General features: G+C 37.6%; 1 protein-coding gene across 1 annotated transcript; it reads left to right on the plus strand.

Moving 5' to 3' along the window:
• The first annotated feature begins 200 nt into the window (after window positions 1-200).
• Window positions 201-11,661, plus strand: CLEC12B (C-type lectin domain family 12 member B). The gene is given in 8 exon segments (XM_006192177.3): window positions 201-223; window positions 4,102-4,357; window positions 6,190-6,288; window positions 8,210-8,428; window positions 9,146-9,300; window positions 9,505-9,606; window positions 9,608-9,621; window positions 11,366-11,661. Coding segments are annotated over 7 exon segments (834 nt in total). The 5' UTR covers window positions 201-223; window positions 4,102-4,266; the 3' UTR covers window positions 11,520-11,661.
• The last annotated feature ends 5,045 nt before the right edge of the window (window positions 11,662-16,706 follow it).

Consider the following 16,706-nt stretch of genomic DNA (forward strand, 5'->3'; position numbering starts at 1 on the left):
GATACCCCTGGATTTAATTTTTATTTTTTTTCCACTCCTTATTGTAAATAACTTTAAATTTATTCCTGTGCTGCCCATTGTTTGAATAGTATCCAATACAGACCCCTTTAAAAGTGTGCTCTGAAACAGGCATAGAATGTGGAAATGGAATAGTCACTGAAGAAAACGGAGTGAGACTACAACTTCCCATCAAGTAAACTCATTATCTCTTCATGTATCCCAGGTGAACAATACTTCCATGTTTAATACCTGTATTCCCTTATTTTCTGCAATGAACAGTATTTTCTGATGGATTTTATTCATGAGAAAGCAGCAAGGGAAGTCAAAGGTGACTCTAAGTTTTGGGCTGATGATAAGTATGAAGTTTCCATTTACTGAAATGGAGAAGTGTACAGTGAAATGAGTAGAAAGGGGCTGTTCATTTTTTTTTTTTTTTTTTGATGTGTTAAGTCTGAAAATTCTGTAACATATTAAATCAATACGCCAAGTCTCCATTCAGACGTGAGCCTGGTGATCAAATCCTGGAGTGAATATGCATCTTTGGAGGCCATCTATGTATGGCTGTGACTTGAAGCCCTAAATCTAGAAGACTCATCCAGGGATGAGTATAAACAGAAGAAGACAGAGGGTCAAAGACTGGACTCTGGGGCTCAGCAGCATTTTGCAGTCAGACGAGGAAGGATCTGCAAATCTGATGGAAGATTAGATAGTGAAGCAAAAGGAAACCGAGATAATCGTGTCCTAGAGAGCAGAGTATTCTGAAGAAGAATTTTAAGTTAAAGGGAATAATTAGTTATGTCAAATGCTGTTTGTAGTTGAGTTAAATGAATCCTGAGAAATAGGCATCGGATGCATTAAATGTGGAGGTAAATGGTGAATAGAAATAGTAAGGGGAAAAGCCTGATTAAAGTGGGCTCAGGAAATGCAGGAAGAAATTGACACATTGCAACTGATTATACCTCAAATTTAAAAAAAAAGTAGGAAGAGCCAGTAGGTACAGACAACCTTTGAACACCTTTGCTGCTAAGAGAATTAAAGAAATGGAGTAATAGGGTGTGTTGGGGGGGGAGTTGTGGGGGGAGCAGTAAACAAAAATTTTGTGCTTATTTTTTAATGAAGATATTACATCATGTTTGTGGGTTAAGGTAAGTGAACCATTAGAGATAAAAAAAATGAGGATTTTAGAGATAAAAAGAGAGAAATTTAGAAGTTAAGAATGTTTGAATAAGTAGATGGAATGGATTCTAATGTTAGATGGAGACTAACCATAGGTAAGAGTATATAGAATTATTTTCTTTTTTATTATTGAAGTTTAGTCAGTTTACATTGTTGTGGGGTTTTTTTTTTTTTGAGTATGTAGAAAATGGTTGAAAATTATATTACTTTACATATAGATGTAAAATGTTTTTTTTTTTGTATATTTAGTCAGTGGAGCAGAGGAAATTTTCTCAAGATAAGAAGCTAGATTATTAATTGAATTTGAAGAAAGAGAGAAGAAATTTGAGACTTGAAAAAGGAAAAGAAATTGGAAATTAGTGGATTCACAGAATAGATTGGTTAGTAAGAGTGCTGGCAAGTTATCATTCAAAAATGTAAAATAAGGCCAGTTAATAAGGTCACATTCAACTACTTGTATGCAGTTATAGAGCAGGTAGAGTTTATTTAACAGGCTGCATTTTTCAGATACGTATGATGAATGAAGGAATAAGCATTGGATTTGTAGCTGAATGTACAGAAGCTATTATTATAATTAACCCCGAGAAATGGTCTAAGCCAGGTAAAATAGGAAATGAGACATGAGGGATTTATGACAATGAACAGTGCCATGGTCACTGAATTTGATATCCCAGTGAGCATCAAAGTAGAATCTGGACTGGGAAGAAAAAGGTTGGAGGTTAGAGAGTAGAAATCTAAAGCTGAGATAGTCGAGGAGATGCTCATACTGGTAATGAAATTGTCCAGACTCTAGTGAGCACCATACAGTAGAATTTTCTGTGATAATGGAAATGTTATGTATTTGTGCTGTCCAGGTCCATAGCCAATAGCCAGCCACCTGTGGGTTATCAAGCACTTGAAGTATGACTAGTGTGACTGAGAAAATTAATTTTTAATTTAAATTCATGTAAGTTTAAATCGTCACATTGGCTAGCAATTACAATAATGGACAGCATAGCTTTAATGCATGATCACCGTAGTGGGTGGTTGATTTGAGGGTGAGGTCAAGGTTATTGGAGGTAAATCCAGCACCTGAGAGCCCAGGGTATTGCAACTATCATCTACACGAATACTGAAATCACTGATAATCATGATGGGAAAGGAGGTGAACAAAGAGATTTAAGACAGTTGAAAAAATGGTAAAGAAATGAGGAGAAATGTCCTGGAATTTGGTTGATGATTGCAACAAGGTGTGTTATTTGATAGTGTAATCTGATAAATTGAGCTACAGAGATGCTGGAAATTTTTAAGAAGGAGTAGTACAGACAACAATTTCTAAATAAAATTATCAACTAATTACAGATAATAATAGCATTTTAGGGTCATAATAAAGACAGTGTGTAGGAAGTACGGTCAGTCTTCTTTCTTATAGAAATAATTAGAAACCTAATGAGATTCTTCATCATTATTTTACCTGAGCATTATTTCATATAAGATAGTAAGACATTCAATACTTTTTTAGGGAACTTTAAGGTATGTGAAAGAGTCAGGCAAGTGAAAATGAAAACATAATCTGCAAAATTTGGTAAAAGTGAAAGACGAGAACAAAGACAGAAAAAAATCCTTCAGTTCTCATTTTTTGTAATCACCTATTTGATTTAACTTTTGCTCATACCAAAGATTTCTGCCTTTATCCAATTTACCTAGAATAGAAACATAAACATAAATTTATTACTCATTTCTGCACGTTTGGCAGTGGAGTTTAGCTGATTATGACTCCAGAGCTTCCACACATTTTTTTTTTTTTTTGGACTGAGCACATGATCAGTTTGGGGGAAAAAAAACACTAACAAAAAATATATGTACATTTATGTATTTAGAGATTACGCAAAAATGTTACTGAAGAATTATTATTATGTTGCATTTCTGCAGTCCATTGGAAATTCGTCCCCACCCGTGAAGTGGTTGCAATTCATTCTGAGGACATTTGACTAAGATAATCTTCACACAGAGATGGACTTTGGGAGGTTTTGAATCATTCCCCCAACCACCTGAAAACAAGAGCCCACACCACGTTCTCTTCCTGAGTGCAGTTACCTCATCTCCTCCTTACCCCAAAGGAAACCTTTACAAATGATTCCTTAGTCCATTTCCTCACGGAGAGCCCCTAAATATTTTGTGAGTTCCGGATTTGCTGCATTGCCCAATTACACAAAAATAGCAGCTTAAACAGCACTCATTTATTGTCTCCCAGCTCTGTAAGGTTAGAAGTCTGACATGGATCTCACTAGGGTAAAATTAAGGCGTAGCTGTGGCCCTTTTAGAATGCCCTGTGGGAGAATCTGTTTCTTCTACTTTTCATCTTTCAGCGTTTATGCCCTGGCCCCGGCACCCCTTCTCCATCTTCCCCCTGCAAGGCTGTATCTCTATGACTTCTCTTTGTCATCACATCTGTCTCTGATCACATCGAAGAAAGAGTCTCCACTTTCCTGTGATTAACTTGGGCCCACCCAGATGATGCAGGATAATTTCCTCATCTCAAAAATCTGTAATCTTAATCACATTTGCAAAGTCCCTTTTGCCACATAAACTACCATAATTATAGGTCCAGGAATTAGGACATGGACATCTCTGAAGGACTGTTATTCTGCCCACCACAGGTTCTTAACAATTTACCTAAAAAATTTTTTTTTTTATTGAAGTATAGTCAGTTACAGTTTGTCAATTTCTGTTGTACAGCATAATGCTTCAGTCATACATAAACATACAAATATTCATTTTCATATTCTTTTTCACTATTGATTACTACAAGACATTGAATATATTTCCCTGTGATATAAAGAAATTTGTTTTTTTGGTCTATTTTATATATAGTAGTTAATATTTGCAATTCTCAAACTCCCCATTTCTAAGGGGAAGAGTTAACATCTCTCACTTTCTCTGCAGAAAAACAGATCACCATTCTGTTCTTACAGAGGGGCCGTGGGATGTGTCTGGGGTCAGTTTGGTGCTGATAGAAAAGCTCCCAGCCTTGAAAAGAACAGCCTGTTCCCGGGCCTGAAGATATTGAAACATTAATTAGGTAAATTTATAGTAGAGCGTTCTTCTGCCATGTCCGAAGAAGTGACCTACGCGACACTCAGCTTTCAGGATTCTGTTGCAGCAGGAAATAATTGGGATGGAAACAACCTAAGGAAAAGAGGTAGGAAAGCAAGATGTGACCTTGGAGAATGGACAGGTGTTAGATGCCCTGAAGTGCTGGCTTTGAGACCGATGCTAAAGAGAGGTGTGGTGTGGACTCTCCAAAATGGAGACCAAGTTGGGGGATCTTTCAGTGAAGTGCGTTCCCCGTACTTGAGGAGAAAGTATGTGATTTCTAGGACCTTTTAAAATGACGTGATAACTGCTATGTCTCATGAAGCTTTTTGTGTTACAGTGCATTATTTTGACTGAATATCCTTCAATCAGAGATTGAGTTTGGAGACTAAGAGTTCTTCTTATAAATGTAGTCCTTGATATTTATACCTTTTGAGAGAAGGCAAGGAAATATTCTTTTGGAAGCCAGTTGGGAGTCTCCTAAAACAGAGAAGGTGGAGGGACCTTTTTTTTTTTTGGAAGCTATAAATAACTGAAGAGAAAAATTGGAGGATGAGTGAGTCAGAAATCGACAGGTGTAGTTTCTGTCTTATAAGTATTTGGAAACTTTTTTTAAGGCAAGGTTAAGTTCTCAGTATAATTAGTCATGCTGAAGCAATAATAACAAAGTGTCTGTGTAGTATTTTATATTATATCTTTATCAAAATATAACTGTGAAGTAAATGAAATAATATTAGTCCTTTCTCCAATGTATTAATGAGAAAACTGAGGCTGAAAGGCATTAACTGATTTAACCAAGTTCATACAATTGTTGCGTGGTGGAGTCCAGGCTCAGTCCTCATCTTTCACTCATTCCTTTGTACCAAATTAGAAGAAATAGCTGTCTCTGTGGTCGGGAATCCAGCTTAATACATTAGACTACACCCCTTGCCTTCAAGGACCTGTTGACACTGTAGGCTGTTGTCCTGGATCACCTAAAACGTCCCTCTTCTCTTTAGATTTATTTTTATTAGATAGATTTATTTTGTTAAAATAAATCTTTATTAAAAGCACATGTGTGTATGTGGTTTAGGGGGCTAAAATACAAAAAGAAAACAGAAATAGACTTTGCATGTGATGGTACATTTTTGTTTTGTTTTGTTTTAAAAAGTCTAATCCTTGAGAAAAAAGGAGTTGTGACTGTGGTACATAGGGCAGGGCACCTGGAGATGGTATTCCCATCTCTCTGAAACACTGGGCTAAATGCCACTAGATCCAGAATTAAGGAATAGGAAAGAGAGGTAAATATGAAAAGCATTATATATATATATGTAAATAAATACATATCTCTCTCTATATATAATATATAATTTATATATATAGATAAAATATATATAAATGAATAAATATATAAAAATTGCTAAATTTTGAAGAATTATCCTCTGGCTTTTCACTCTATTCTGCTCTTTGTAGATTAGATTGCACATTCATTCATTCTTTCATTCAGTATTAATTCCTCATCCATGAGATGAAAAAATAAAATACATGATAGATAAAAGCAGAATTCACAAAACACCTGCCTTGTGGAGGTTTGTAATGTCAACAACGTGGTGTCTCTGCCATAGTCAGGATCATCCAGAGGAGAAGTTCCACAGCATCTCATTCATGAATTCAGGAATCTTGAAGAAGAAAGGTGTGTGGTGATGCAAAGCAAAACCCCCCAAATTATGAGATTCTTGCTCTTCAAAGACTGGAGAATGGTGGAGAAAATAAATGGAGGAACTCTATGGTGGGGCCCTTACTGTGCACTATTTTTAGTATTTTCTAGGTAGGAGAACTGAAGAAGCAAGAGACGAATTTTAGTATCGGGAAGCTTGCTAACTAGGAAAATAAACAACGCAAAGTGTGACAACCAGAAGGCATTTCTGTTTGCTAATCCTCCTGCTGGCTTTTTTTCAGGGTATCCAGCTCCATCCCCCATATGGCGTCAGGCTGCCCTGGGTCTGCTAGCGCTTTGTCTGATGCTGTTGATTGGGTTGGTGACCTTGGGGATCATGTGTAAGTGTGCTGGCATCAAACCCAAGACGGGAGGCCAGGAAGCATATTTGTAAACTATATGATAGGTGCTGGCCTCCTGAATTCTCAGTACCTTCTGCCACCTCTTACATCTCTCATCCCCCATGTCTCCAAGGTAAACCTGGAAGGGACATACTTTATCATTTTGAGGATTTTGCCCTAAATACTTGGTTTTCTCTTGACAAACTAGACTGGACTATGAAGACAACTTTTATTTTTCTAGTTATCAGTTGGAATCAAGGGACTCCTTTCTGCCTAGACACACATCCACTTATTATCCTGATGCTGAGAAACAAGGAGTTGAGGGAGGTGGCTTCAAAGAAGGGCGTGCCATTGCATTTACCTCTAAGACTTGGTCCTAGACTGGCTAATCTGCTCACCCAAGACCTTTCTAGCGTAGAGAAAACTTCTAAGCAGCAGCTTCAGCTTGACTGCTGTGAAGGAAAAAGAGATACAAACAAAGAGGTAGAGTTGCCTGATCCCACCTCACTCAGTAAATAGAAAGCTGAACCACCTCCATATGATAATGTAAGTCCACTCCCAAGCACCATAGTCAAAAAATATACATATATTCTCTGGATTCTGACCCATCATTGGGCAGTCAGAGGCGGATAGGACAGGGAGTCTGAGACTAACAGTAGGCAGAAAAAATCCTGAGAATACACACTTTTTAGGTTGCTGGTAAGTATTTGAAGTACAGAATAGCGAGTTGGTACAACATACACTTTCAGGGAACTTGAGTCAAGAAAGTCTATTTGCTGAGTGACATTAACACCTCCTCTGCTAAATTTCATTTTTTAAAATATATTTAAGAACTCATGGACAGTTAGGATTTTCTAAATTGAAGCATAGTTGAGTTACAATGTTATATTATTCTCTGGTGGACAGCATATTGGTTCAGTTATACATAGATATTCTTTTTCATTCTAGGTTATTACAGGCTATTGAATATAGCTCCCTGTGCTCTACAGTAGGACCCTGTTGTTTACCTATTCTGTATATTGTAGATTGTATCTGCTAATTCCAAACTCCCAGATAATTAGGATTTATACATACTTAATTTGGACCCAAAGAGGCTAATGATGCAACTTACTCTTTTGAAAAGAAATATGATCTTCTAGCAGTAATAACAGATATGCACTAGCCAATCACTATGAGGATCAGTAATTGATTTTCTACAGTGATGTATATTTAAAAGAGTGAATGAAGATATAATAATGTATATTCATTGGCTCACCATAGAAGGGTGAACACTTTTTTTCCTAAAGTGCAGTACTTTTAGTGCAGTGGTTATTAAATTTATTGTACTGGTGAATCACTTGAAGTACTTATTAAAAAATGTGGATTTTATTAATTCAGGACCAGAAATGGTCTAGTAGGGCATTAAAATTTGCTTTTTTTTTTTAATACCCGAGGTAATTCTGATGCAGGTAATTTGCAGACCATACTTTGAGATACTCATTGCCCCAAAGAATTCTGTTCCTATTAAAACAATTACAGGGGGAGGGAAATAGCTCAGTGGTAGAGCACATGCTTAGCATGCACGAGGTCCTGGGTTCAAGCCTGAGTGCCTCCATTAAAAAAACAAAAATAAAAAGCAATAATTACATTAATGAACTCCAAAAAGAAAAGAAAAACTCCACCAATATGAAAGGAAAAATGACTGGCATTGCCTTATGTGAAACTTTCACTGATAAATAATTATTAATTCATTATTTTAACACAAGTACAATTGTAATTAAAATATAAATACAATAATAAAGATGAGTACTAAACAATTTGAAATAGAAGATTAAGTGCGTTTCCTCCATGATAGCGGGATTATTAGGAGCTACTAGTAAACCTTAAAAATTCTAAGCAGTATTTTCTGAGATGTGAGTTTGTTTCCTGTTATGTCTTGGAGTTTTGCAGACATCAGATGAATCTAACGCAGATTCAGAGAAACTGAGTCAGCTTCAGAAGGTCATCCACGAACAGCAGGATAACTTATCCCAGCAGCTGAGCAACCACAGGAGCTTCCCCACGGAGGAAGCATCTCTCCAATCACAGATTTCCAGCCTGTTGAAGAGGCAGGGACAAATGGCCATCAAACTCTGCCAAGAGCTAATCACTCACACTTCAGGTAATCAGGACCTGCTGACCAATCAGATCAAACCTGTTGCTCCGGTCTTTAGGCTGATTACGTACGTGCACCACCTTGGAGTGTGGAAGACTGTGTTACCAATGACTTTTTAAAAAATTAATTAATTAATTAATTAATTATTTATAACACCTTTATTGTGGCATGGTTCCTGTACAGTAAACTACACATATTTCAGACATACAATTTGATGAATTTTGATAGACACACCAAAGAAACCACCACCACAATCAAGGTAGCTAACATTTCCATCCGTCCCCGAGAGGTGCAGATTTCAAAATTTGTACCAATGACTTCTAACGATGCTGTGCTGAACTTACAGAAGACAAGGGAAGATACGAAATCCTTTCACATTTTTGAGAACACAGAGGCAAATTTGGGACACGTCTTGGGGTGATACCAGCCTGGATACTTCCGCCCCTCACTTTATGAATTATTTTTAGGTGATCCTGTTGTTATAAGAAGTTAAAAGTGTAGCTAGTAATTCTGAGGCCAGAAAACTGAGCCTTGGAAAGGGAGTTCCAGTCACCATTGTCCTAAAGTGTCATCGGGGTGACTCTGTTTTCAGAGGCTCCCAAAGCAATATGTTTCCAGGGTGGTGGCTTTGAGGTTCTATCGTACAATTAAATGATTTGCTTTCCAGTCCCCGGACGCTCCAGAGTGGTTCAGTTTGTGCTATTGGGTGCATTTCTCTTTCAGACCATAAATGTAATCCTTGTCCTAAGACGTGGCAGTGGTACCAAAGCAGCTGCTATTATTTTGCAACAAATGAGGAGAAAACCTGGCCCAACAGCAGAAAAAACTGCGTGGACAAGAACGCCACGTTGGTGAAGATAGACAGCTTGGAGGAAAAGGTCTGGTTGACTGTCCTGCCCTGGTTATAGAAATTACCCATACGATGCACAGCAAATAAGTGGAACTTCTGATTCACATAGTAGGAATTCAGTACATTCTGAGTAAGAATGAATACAGGAATTTGATGAGGGTTCCCATCTCTCTTACTCCTGCAAACTGGAATGTAGCTCTCATGTTACATTTTTTCCTGTTTTCTCTCTCAGGATTTTCTGAAGTCACAGCCAATACCTAAGTTTCCTTTCTTCTGGTTGGGATTGTCATGGGATCCATCTGGCAGCCGTTGGCTCTGGGAGGACGGCTCTGTCCCCTGCTCCATCCTTGTAAGTCTCTAACTATTGGGGAAATAAACAAGCTAAGGATACTGGGAAATGGAAGGCTCAGAAAGTAAATATTCATTTAATTATAAGTCTAGATACAAAAAAGACTACAACCTACAAATAAAAGATATGGAAAGGAAGATTACCTGGAAGGGCTTTGCAGTGTGGGATAAACTCATGGCAAGACACGGAACACCATCTATTAGTTTAAATTTCTTTATTTAACAAGCACAAGTAACACTTACTATTTTCAAAGTACTTTATAAATATCAGCTCTATGATGAAAGCACTGTTATATTCCTATTTTATAGATAAAAACGGTATCAGAGGGAGATTAAATAACTTGCCTGAGGTCACTTAGCTCATAGTGGCAATTTCAGGTCTGAGCCCAGCCTCCCAGCCCTCCGGTCTCTCCAGCATTTACAGTTCAGAAGGGTGGTGTTTATCATAAGAACATACATTAGCATTTTCATTCAAATGAATAACTGTCAGCAATTTTCTAACAGAATGGAAGTCTAAACAGACTAGTTTAACAATTAATTTTGTGATGGGAATTTGCCAATTAGATTATATGGCAAATGGTTTTCATGAATTAAAATGAGCTAAACCCACCACGTCAAGGTTTTGGTGAAAATCTTTAAAGCACGTATAGAATACATAATACTTGGAAAATTATATTTTTGGAAGCCATTTGAAGTTATGAAAAAAATATTTATTGGGGAACATAGCATTGCAAAGTTCTTTTAACTATAAAATCAAATATTTTCAGGAACACCCCTCATCACAAATATATTAAGAAAATACAATTATAGTCATAATTTAATATAATGCATGGTATTTTTATATTAGATGAAATTTAAGAGCACTGGCATCTTTCCTGGTGTAGCAGATTTTTCTCTACCTCCATACCCCATCAAGTTATTAATCCATTCAACTCACTCCTGTTTTACTTTTCAATGCATGTTGTCAAAGTTTCCTTAATTATAATGGCTCATTTTCTGTCATGCTGTGCTTCAGCTGGGACTCAGCAAATTCCTTGAATAGCAATGACATGTCTATACTTTTTCTCCATAGGTACACTTTATCTTCATCCATTTCCCAAGGCCTTTTCATGGGTTTTTCTGCTCAACACCCATCTCCCACTTTTTAAAAAACAATGTTTAATTTTAATGGAGGTCCTGGGGGTTGAACCCAGGACCTCATGCATGCTAAGCACATGCTCTACCCCTGAGCTACACCCTCCTCCCCTCCAATCTCTCACCTTTTAAAACCACATCTAACATGGTCATTCATTTCCTCTTAACCTCTGTCTTACTCTCTTTTTCACCCGCTGTGTATGTATAAATATACACGAAATTATATTTTTTTACCTAGTAAAATGTAATAAATTTTTACAGAGTGTGATTTTATTTTTTCTGTTTTTCTTCATAGAGTTCCAGAGTAAAGAAACTCTAGTAATTTTAATATCATCTGCATTGGGTAGTTTCTACCATGTTAGTAGAGAGAATACAAATTCTCAACTCCAAATTTTGACTTTCTTCTTAAATGCTTCCATCTGGGATCAGGGTTAATTTGAAATAAAAAACTCAGACGTGCCAGCTTGAGGTGTTTTGATGGGTGGCGGCAGCAGAAATCTCTCCACATTCAGATATATAGATACTTGGTTGTCAGGGGAACTGAGAACACTGAGGTATGATCAATTTCAAATGCGACACCCGTAATTAATTTAAAATTGATTAATTTTCAGATTTAGTGCTAATGAATATGCCCAGGTCAATGGATCCAAAGGATGTGCCTATTTTCAAAAAGGAAATATTTATATTTCCCGCTGTAGCGCTGAAATTTCTTGGATTTGTGAGAAGACAGCTGCATCAGTGAAGATTGGAGATTTGGATGAATAAATACTCCAAATTCACCAAGAAATAAGGGGTTTGGGATTAAGCTTATGTGAGGAAGGACCAAAACTACACCATGAGAGCAAAAAACAGATGAAAAAGTAACTATGTATTTGAACTCTCAGGCGAATAAACTTGCTTCACAGAACATTCTCTGCTTCCTCGTCTGATGCCTTCTGATCTGATGTGCTTGCTATTCAGTCTTAAAATCACTGAGAGCTTACGGGAACAGCTGTTCTGTGGCTTTACTGCTCCGTCTCAGACTCGTTTCACTGAATTTCCTCTCCTCTCAAATAACGACTTTTCTTGCTTTATTGTTACGAATGCACAAGTGCACAGGGTGATGTGTCAATACTTAACAGCCAGAACTAACACAGGCCACAGCAATGGGACAAGGTCCAGAAGATCCTGTTGTGATCGTTGCTGGATCATATAGAGAGCTGGGGGGTCTTGGGGTGGCAGCGCTGTACCAAATATTTGGAAACGTCTTAGTGTCTTAGCAAATGGTTCACCTGGACCACCGGGTACCAGCTAAGTGTCAGCCTGCCTGGGCAAAGGAACTCCTCCTCCCCCAGCTCCCTATGAAAATGCATCTTTTATTAATCTTTAAAATTTAGAAAATTTGCAGTCTAGGTGAAATAGCACGTCATTTAGTGTGAAAATTCTCATTTATTTTAATTAGTAATGTTAGGTTTATTGATTTGCTAATCTGGATATTAGTATTAGTTATTCCCTAATAACTGGGATTTTATGTCCTTCAGACAAGTCCTAATAAATTGCTCTGACATTATAATATTAGAACCATGATGTTTTAGTTTTTTAGAACTTTTCTTTAACGTAGTTTGTCAGTGTCCCTGCATGTTAGATGCTGAACATCACAGAGTTCAAGAGTTCTTCGGAAATGAAATTGTTAATTTGAGAATATTGGTTAAAGATATGGTTTTCATTGTCTCCTCATACAATTTTACAGCTATGTATAAGGTAAAGGGGATGGTAAACTAACTTGTGACACTGATTTGGCTAGACTAGAGATCGAGAATTTACTGGAAAAACTGATATGATCTAAGTTCAAAGCTAGGTGCATTTCAGAATACTTCGATATTTCTTTGAAGGAACATCTTTATACATATATCTAGTAGCCTGTTACTCTTGAAAGGTTTAAAATCGTGGGCTAATCAACATTTTATATATGTACCAACAGAAAGTCTAGAACAAAGAAAGTAAAGTCTGAAGTGAAAATTTAAAAAGAATTATGAATGATATATTTAAGCACAGATTTTTAAATGTAGACAACTATTTTATCATAGTCCAAACGAACCAGCTTGACTGATTCTTATACAGGACTGAAATACAAGTTACATAAACGTGAATTTAAAAAGCAACTGTAGTTTTCATTTTTCTTTAGTAGCTTACTGTCATTGTCATTCTCACAAAGATAAAACTATTTATTGAAGGTCAAGAACTCTGCAGCTGACTCCTACACATTGGGTTTTTTCTTTATTCCCATGGGAAATATAATTTCTTCTTTTTTCCTCTCTATTTCTAAGCATAGAAATATCCGCTATTAATAATAAAATATCTTTGTTAGTTATTTTGTTCCCTAAAAGAAGTTACAGGGTTTTTTCCTGGAATCTTGTATCCTTTAATTCTTATCTCATGGACACTCATTTTCACAGTCACAAAAAAAAAAAAAAAAAAAAAAACTATTTCTATTTGACCTATTTGGAGTGGCTCTGGAGTTTGATCAGATCCTGGTGTTTGTAGACCTCTCCCTGCCGCCCTACCGTTGCCGTGTTTTCCCTGGCAGCCCCTCCAGTGGGTGTGTAAATCCGAAGGTCTTCTTGAGGACGTATCAACCTCTTACATCAGAGTAATTCATCCCTCCTTACTTTGTGATGACTTGGCTTATGAGACATGGTGTATCCCATGAATTTCAATCTCTCTCTGGTCAAAATTCCTGGGAGATGTTATACATACACACACATCCTGTCAAAATTCCTGGGGAAAAGTCAAGTTTTGTATGTATCTTAGATAACCTTTCTTTCTTCATTGATTATTTATATGGTTTCCAAAACTGCCTTCACATAAGAGTTACATGGATAGTCTCCTTAAAAATACAAATTCCTGGGCCATGTCTCTGATCTACTGGCTCAGAATGACTGGGGAATCTGTTAGTGCCACAAACTCCACAGGTGATTCTTATTAACTCAGCCCAGGTATTCAGCTGTGTTTGGATGGATAATCTCAATACCAATTTCCTGAGCAAATACGTCCAGCAGTGCTGGAATTATTTTCAAATTGGATGGCTCTTTCTTTTTTTTTTTTCCTTTGTTATTATTTATTGTTTTCTAGCTTTATTGAGATATAATTGACATATAACATGATATAAGTTTAACTTGTACAACATAATAATTTGATATATGTATACACTGTGAAATAGTTTCTGCAATAAGTTAACATCCATCAACTCACTGTATGGCTCTTTCTGCAATGTTAGCAAAATGAGTTTGATTTGGGCAGGCCAAATTAGGTTAAGGTAGGTCAAAATTGGAATGGAAGTAATTACATATGTAGGCTATTTCATTTTTGTGACCTTGGCCAACATCTCTTTAGTGAGGAGATTGATTGGGACGGTCATGATGGGCAGGTGATTTGATCTGTCAACTCAAGGCTGCGAATATCAAAGAACCAAGGGAACATGACACCACCAAAGGAACAAAGTAAAGCATCAGTAACCAACTCTAAAGAAACAGAGCTTCCAAACCACCCGACAAAGAAGCCGGAAGGGACAGGGGATACTTTTTAACCATACTGTATTTGGTGAAGAAAGTATCTCATGCAGAAGTTGGTTTTTGGAAAATGTTTGATTGACAGAACCTATTCTGTTCATTGATCCTGTTCAGGTGAGCTGTCATCATCTTTGCAGACCCTCCCTTTAATCATCTTCCCATAAATTTGTCAACTGCAGTCTGGGTTTCCTGCTCCGTTACCAGCTCTTGTGGATTTTTTACTCCTGGGCCTCTCTGCTCCAGCAAGCTGTTATTCTCCATTTCTTCTTGTCTGTCTCTTCAATTTATGGGGCAGTGGTTTGCCCTGTAAGTTTAGTTCTCTGATGAATCTAAGAAGGGTTGTAGCTTTAGTTTTTTTTTTTTTTCTCTTGTGTGGATGGGAGTGATAATTTCCAGCCTCCTTACATGCCAGACTAAAAGCCACAGGTGCATTATTTATTATATAATCTTAGGCGTAATAGTTTCTGCAATTAGAACATGCTTATTTATTAAATGGATGGATAATGAATAAGTGAGTACAGTGAGAGTTTAGTAAAAAGGAAGCAACTAGAGTCACGATGTGACGGATGTTTTTATTCCCTTAGAAATATAAAATGGATCAAGAAAATAATTATTTTAGTTTTTTTTTTTTAATAAAGAGGATTTCCTAGGAAATAGATTCTGAAACTCTAAGACTTCTGTGTAGAAGCTTTGATGATAAATGCTCTTGAGGGTGAGGGAAGCAACACTGGACAAAGGTAGTTGTTCATCCATACAGTGCAGTTGCAACAGAGGCCTCAGCCAATCCTGTGGGGAGCTCCGGAGCTAGGCTGGTCCTTCAAAGTTGCACTTCTTGAAGCCAGAAGGCTGAGCTTTATACCCCAGTTTGTCACCTTGCCGAGCCATTTCAGTAGGCTGTCCCTGCGAGGGGTGACTCCCTTGGACAGAGAGCAATTCCGAGAACAAGAGTCAGCTGAGAGAAGTCAGTAGCCAACATTCTCAGTCGCTTTGGAGGTGACCACATCAGTCTTGAAGGGAGTGTCTGGGCAGCAAGCCAGACTATCCGCTGCAATCTACTCTTGTGCTGCTTGGATCTGCTTGGTTAATGTAAAAATGTTCCTTGATCACCCCCTCCAGTATTCTATTCAGTTTCTTTTCTTGGTGAAACTCACCAAAGCAAGTTTAGTGGGACAAACTACGCTCCTCATCATTGCAACTGGTCTTGAAGTTGCACTAATTTCCATCACCTCCCTCCTCCACTACTCACTGTAGATTCCACTCACCCTTGGCTACATCCTCAGCTAGACTATTTTACCTAGTAGGGTGACCAAGGTACCCATCACTAAGGAGTCTAAGCCCCTGGTTACAATAACGCATTTCTACTAAACTTATCTATTCCATCACTAAGGAGTCTAAGCCCCTGGTTACAATAACGCATTTCTACTAAACTTATCTATTAGCTGTCGACATTTAGCAGGGGACCATCAAGAGACATCCTAATGGGCCACCTTGGTGCCAAACACGCGCTTCACTTTCCCTCTTATGCAACAACAGCCCTACATTCTCCTGATAATCAGGTTTAATTAACCCTGTCAAGATTGTGACCCTTTTTTTTTTTCCCCTGCTGGGCTCCTGGCATAAGAAGCCCAGAGTAGCAGCCGTAGCTTAAAATTTAGTGAGCGTCTCACTGTGATGCTGGAGGAAACCAGGGCTGCTAGACCAGCAGATCCTAAAATTGTGATGACATAGTACAGATTCCCCAAATCAACGGTAATATGGCAAACAGGGCCACTCACATGTCCATCTTGGTTCCCAGACCTGTATATTCTACTTACTGGGACACAGAACCACATGACCATTGCTGATTTAGAGTGCATTCTGTTAGTCAGATAATTGTGCACTTCAAATAATAATCTCTGGAGACTCTCCAAAACTATTGAGAAAGGAAATTTTTTTTTCTGAGTAAATATAACATTAATAGTCATAAAAGCAATAATTATATTTTTAACCAGTTGTGATGGTTAATTTTAAGTATCAAATTGATTGCACCATGGGGTGCCCAGACATTTTGTCAGACATTATTCTGGGTGTGTCTGAATGAGATTGTTTTAATCGGTACAATGTGTAAAGCAATCTTGCCTACCTTAATGTGGGCAGGCCCCAACCAAGTTGAAGATCTGAATATTTTTTTTTAAAGGCTAAGTGAAAGCAACTTCTCCTGCCTGACTGCTGAGCTGGAACTTCAGCCATTTCTTACCCTTGAACAGGAGCTCCCCCCGTCACCTCTCCTAGGTCTCCAGCTTGCAGCTGCGTAGCTTGGGACTTTTCAGCCTCCATCGTCACGTGAACCAATTCCTGGTATTAAATCTATATGTCTTAGATTTGAGCCAGTTTACAGACCTAGAATGAAACAGAAGCTGAGTCC

Source organism: Camelus ferus, chromosome 34 (assembly GCF_009834535.1).
Source record: "Camelus ferus isolate YT-003-E chromosome 34, BCGSAC_Cfer_1.0, whole genome shotgun sequence".
NCBI lineage: Eukaryota > Metazoa > Chordata > Mammalia > Artiodactyla > Camelidae > Camelus > Camelus ferus.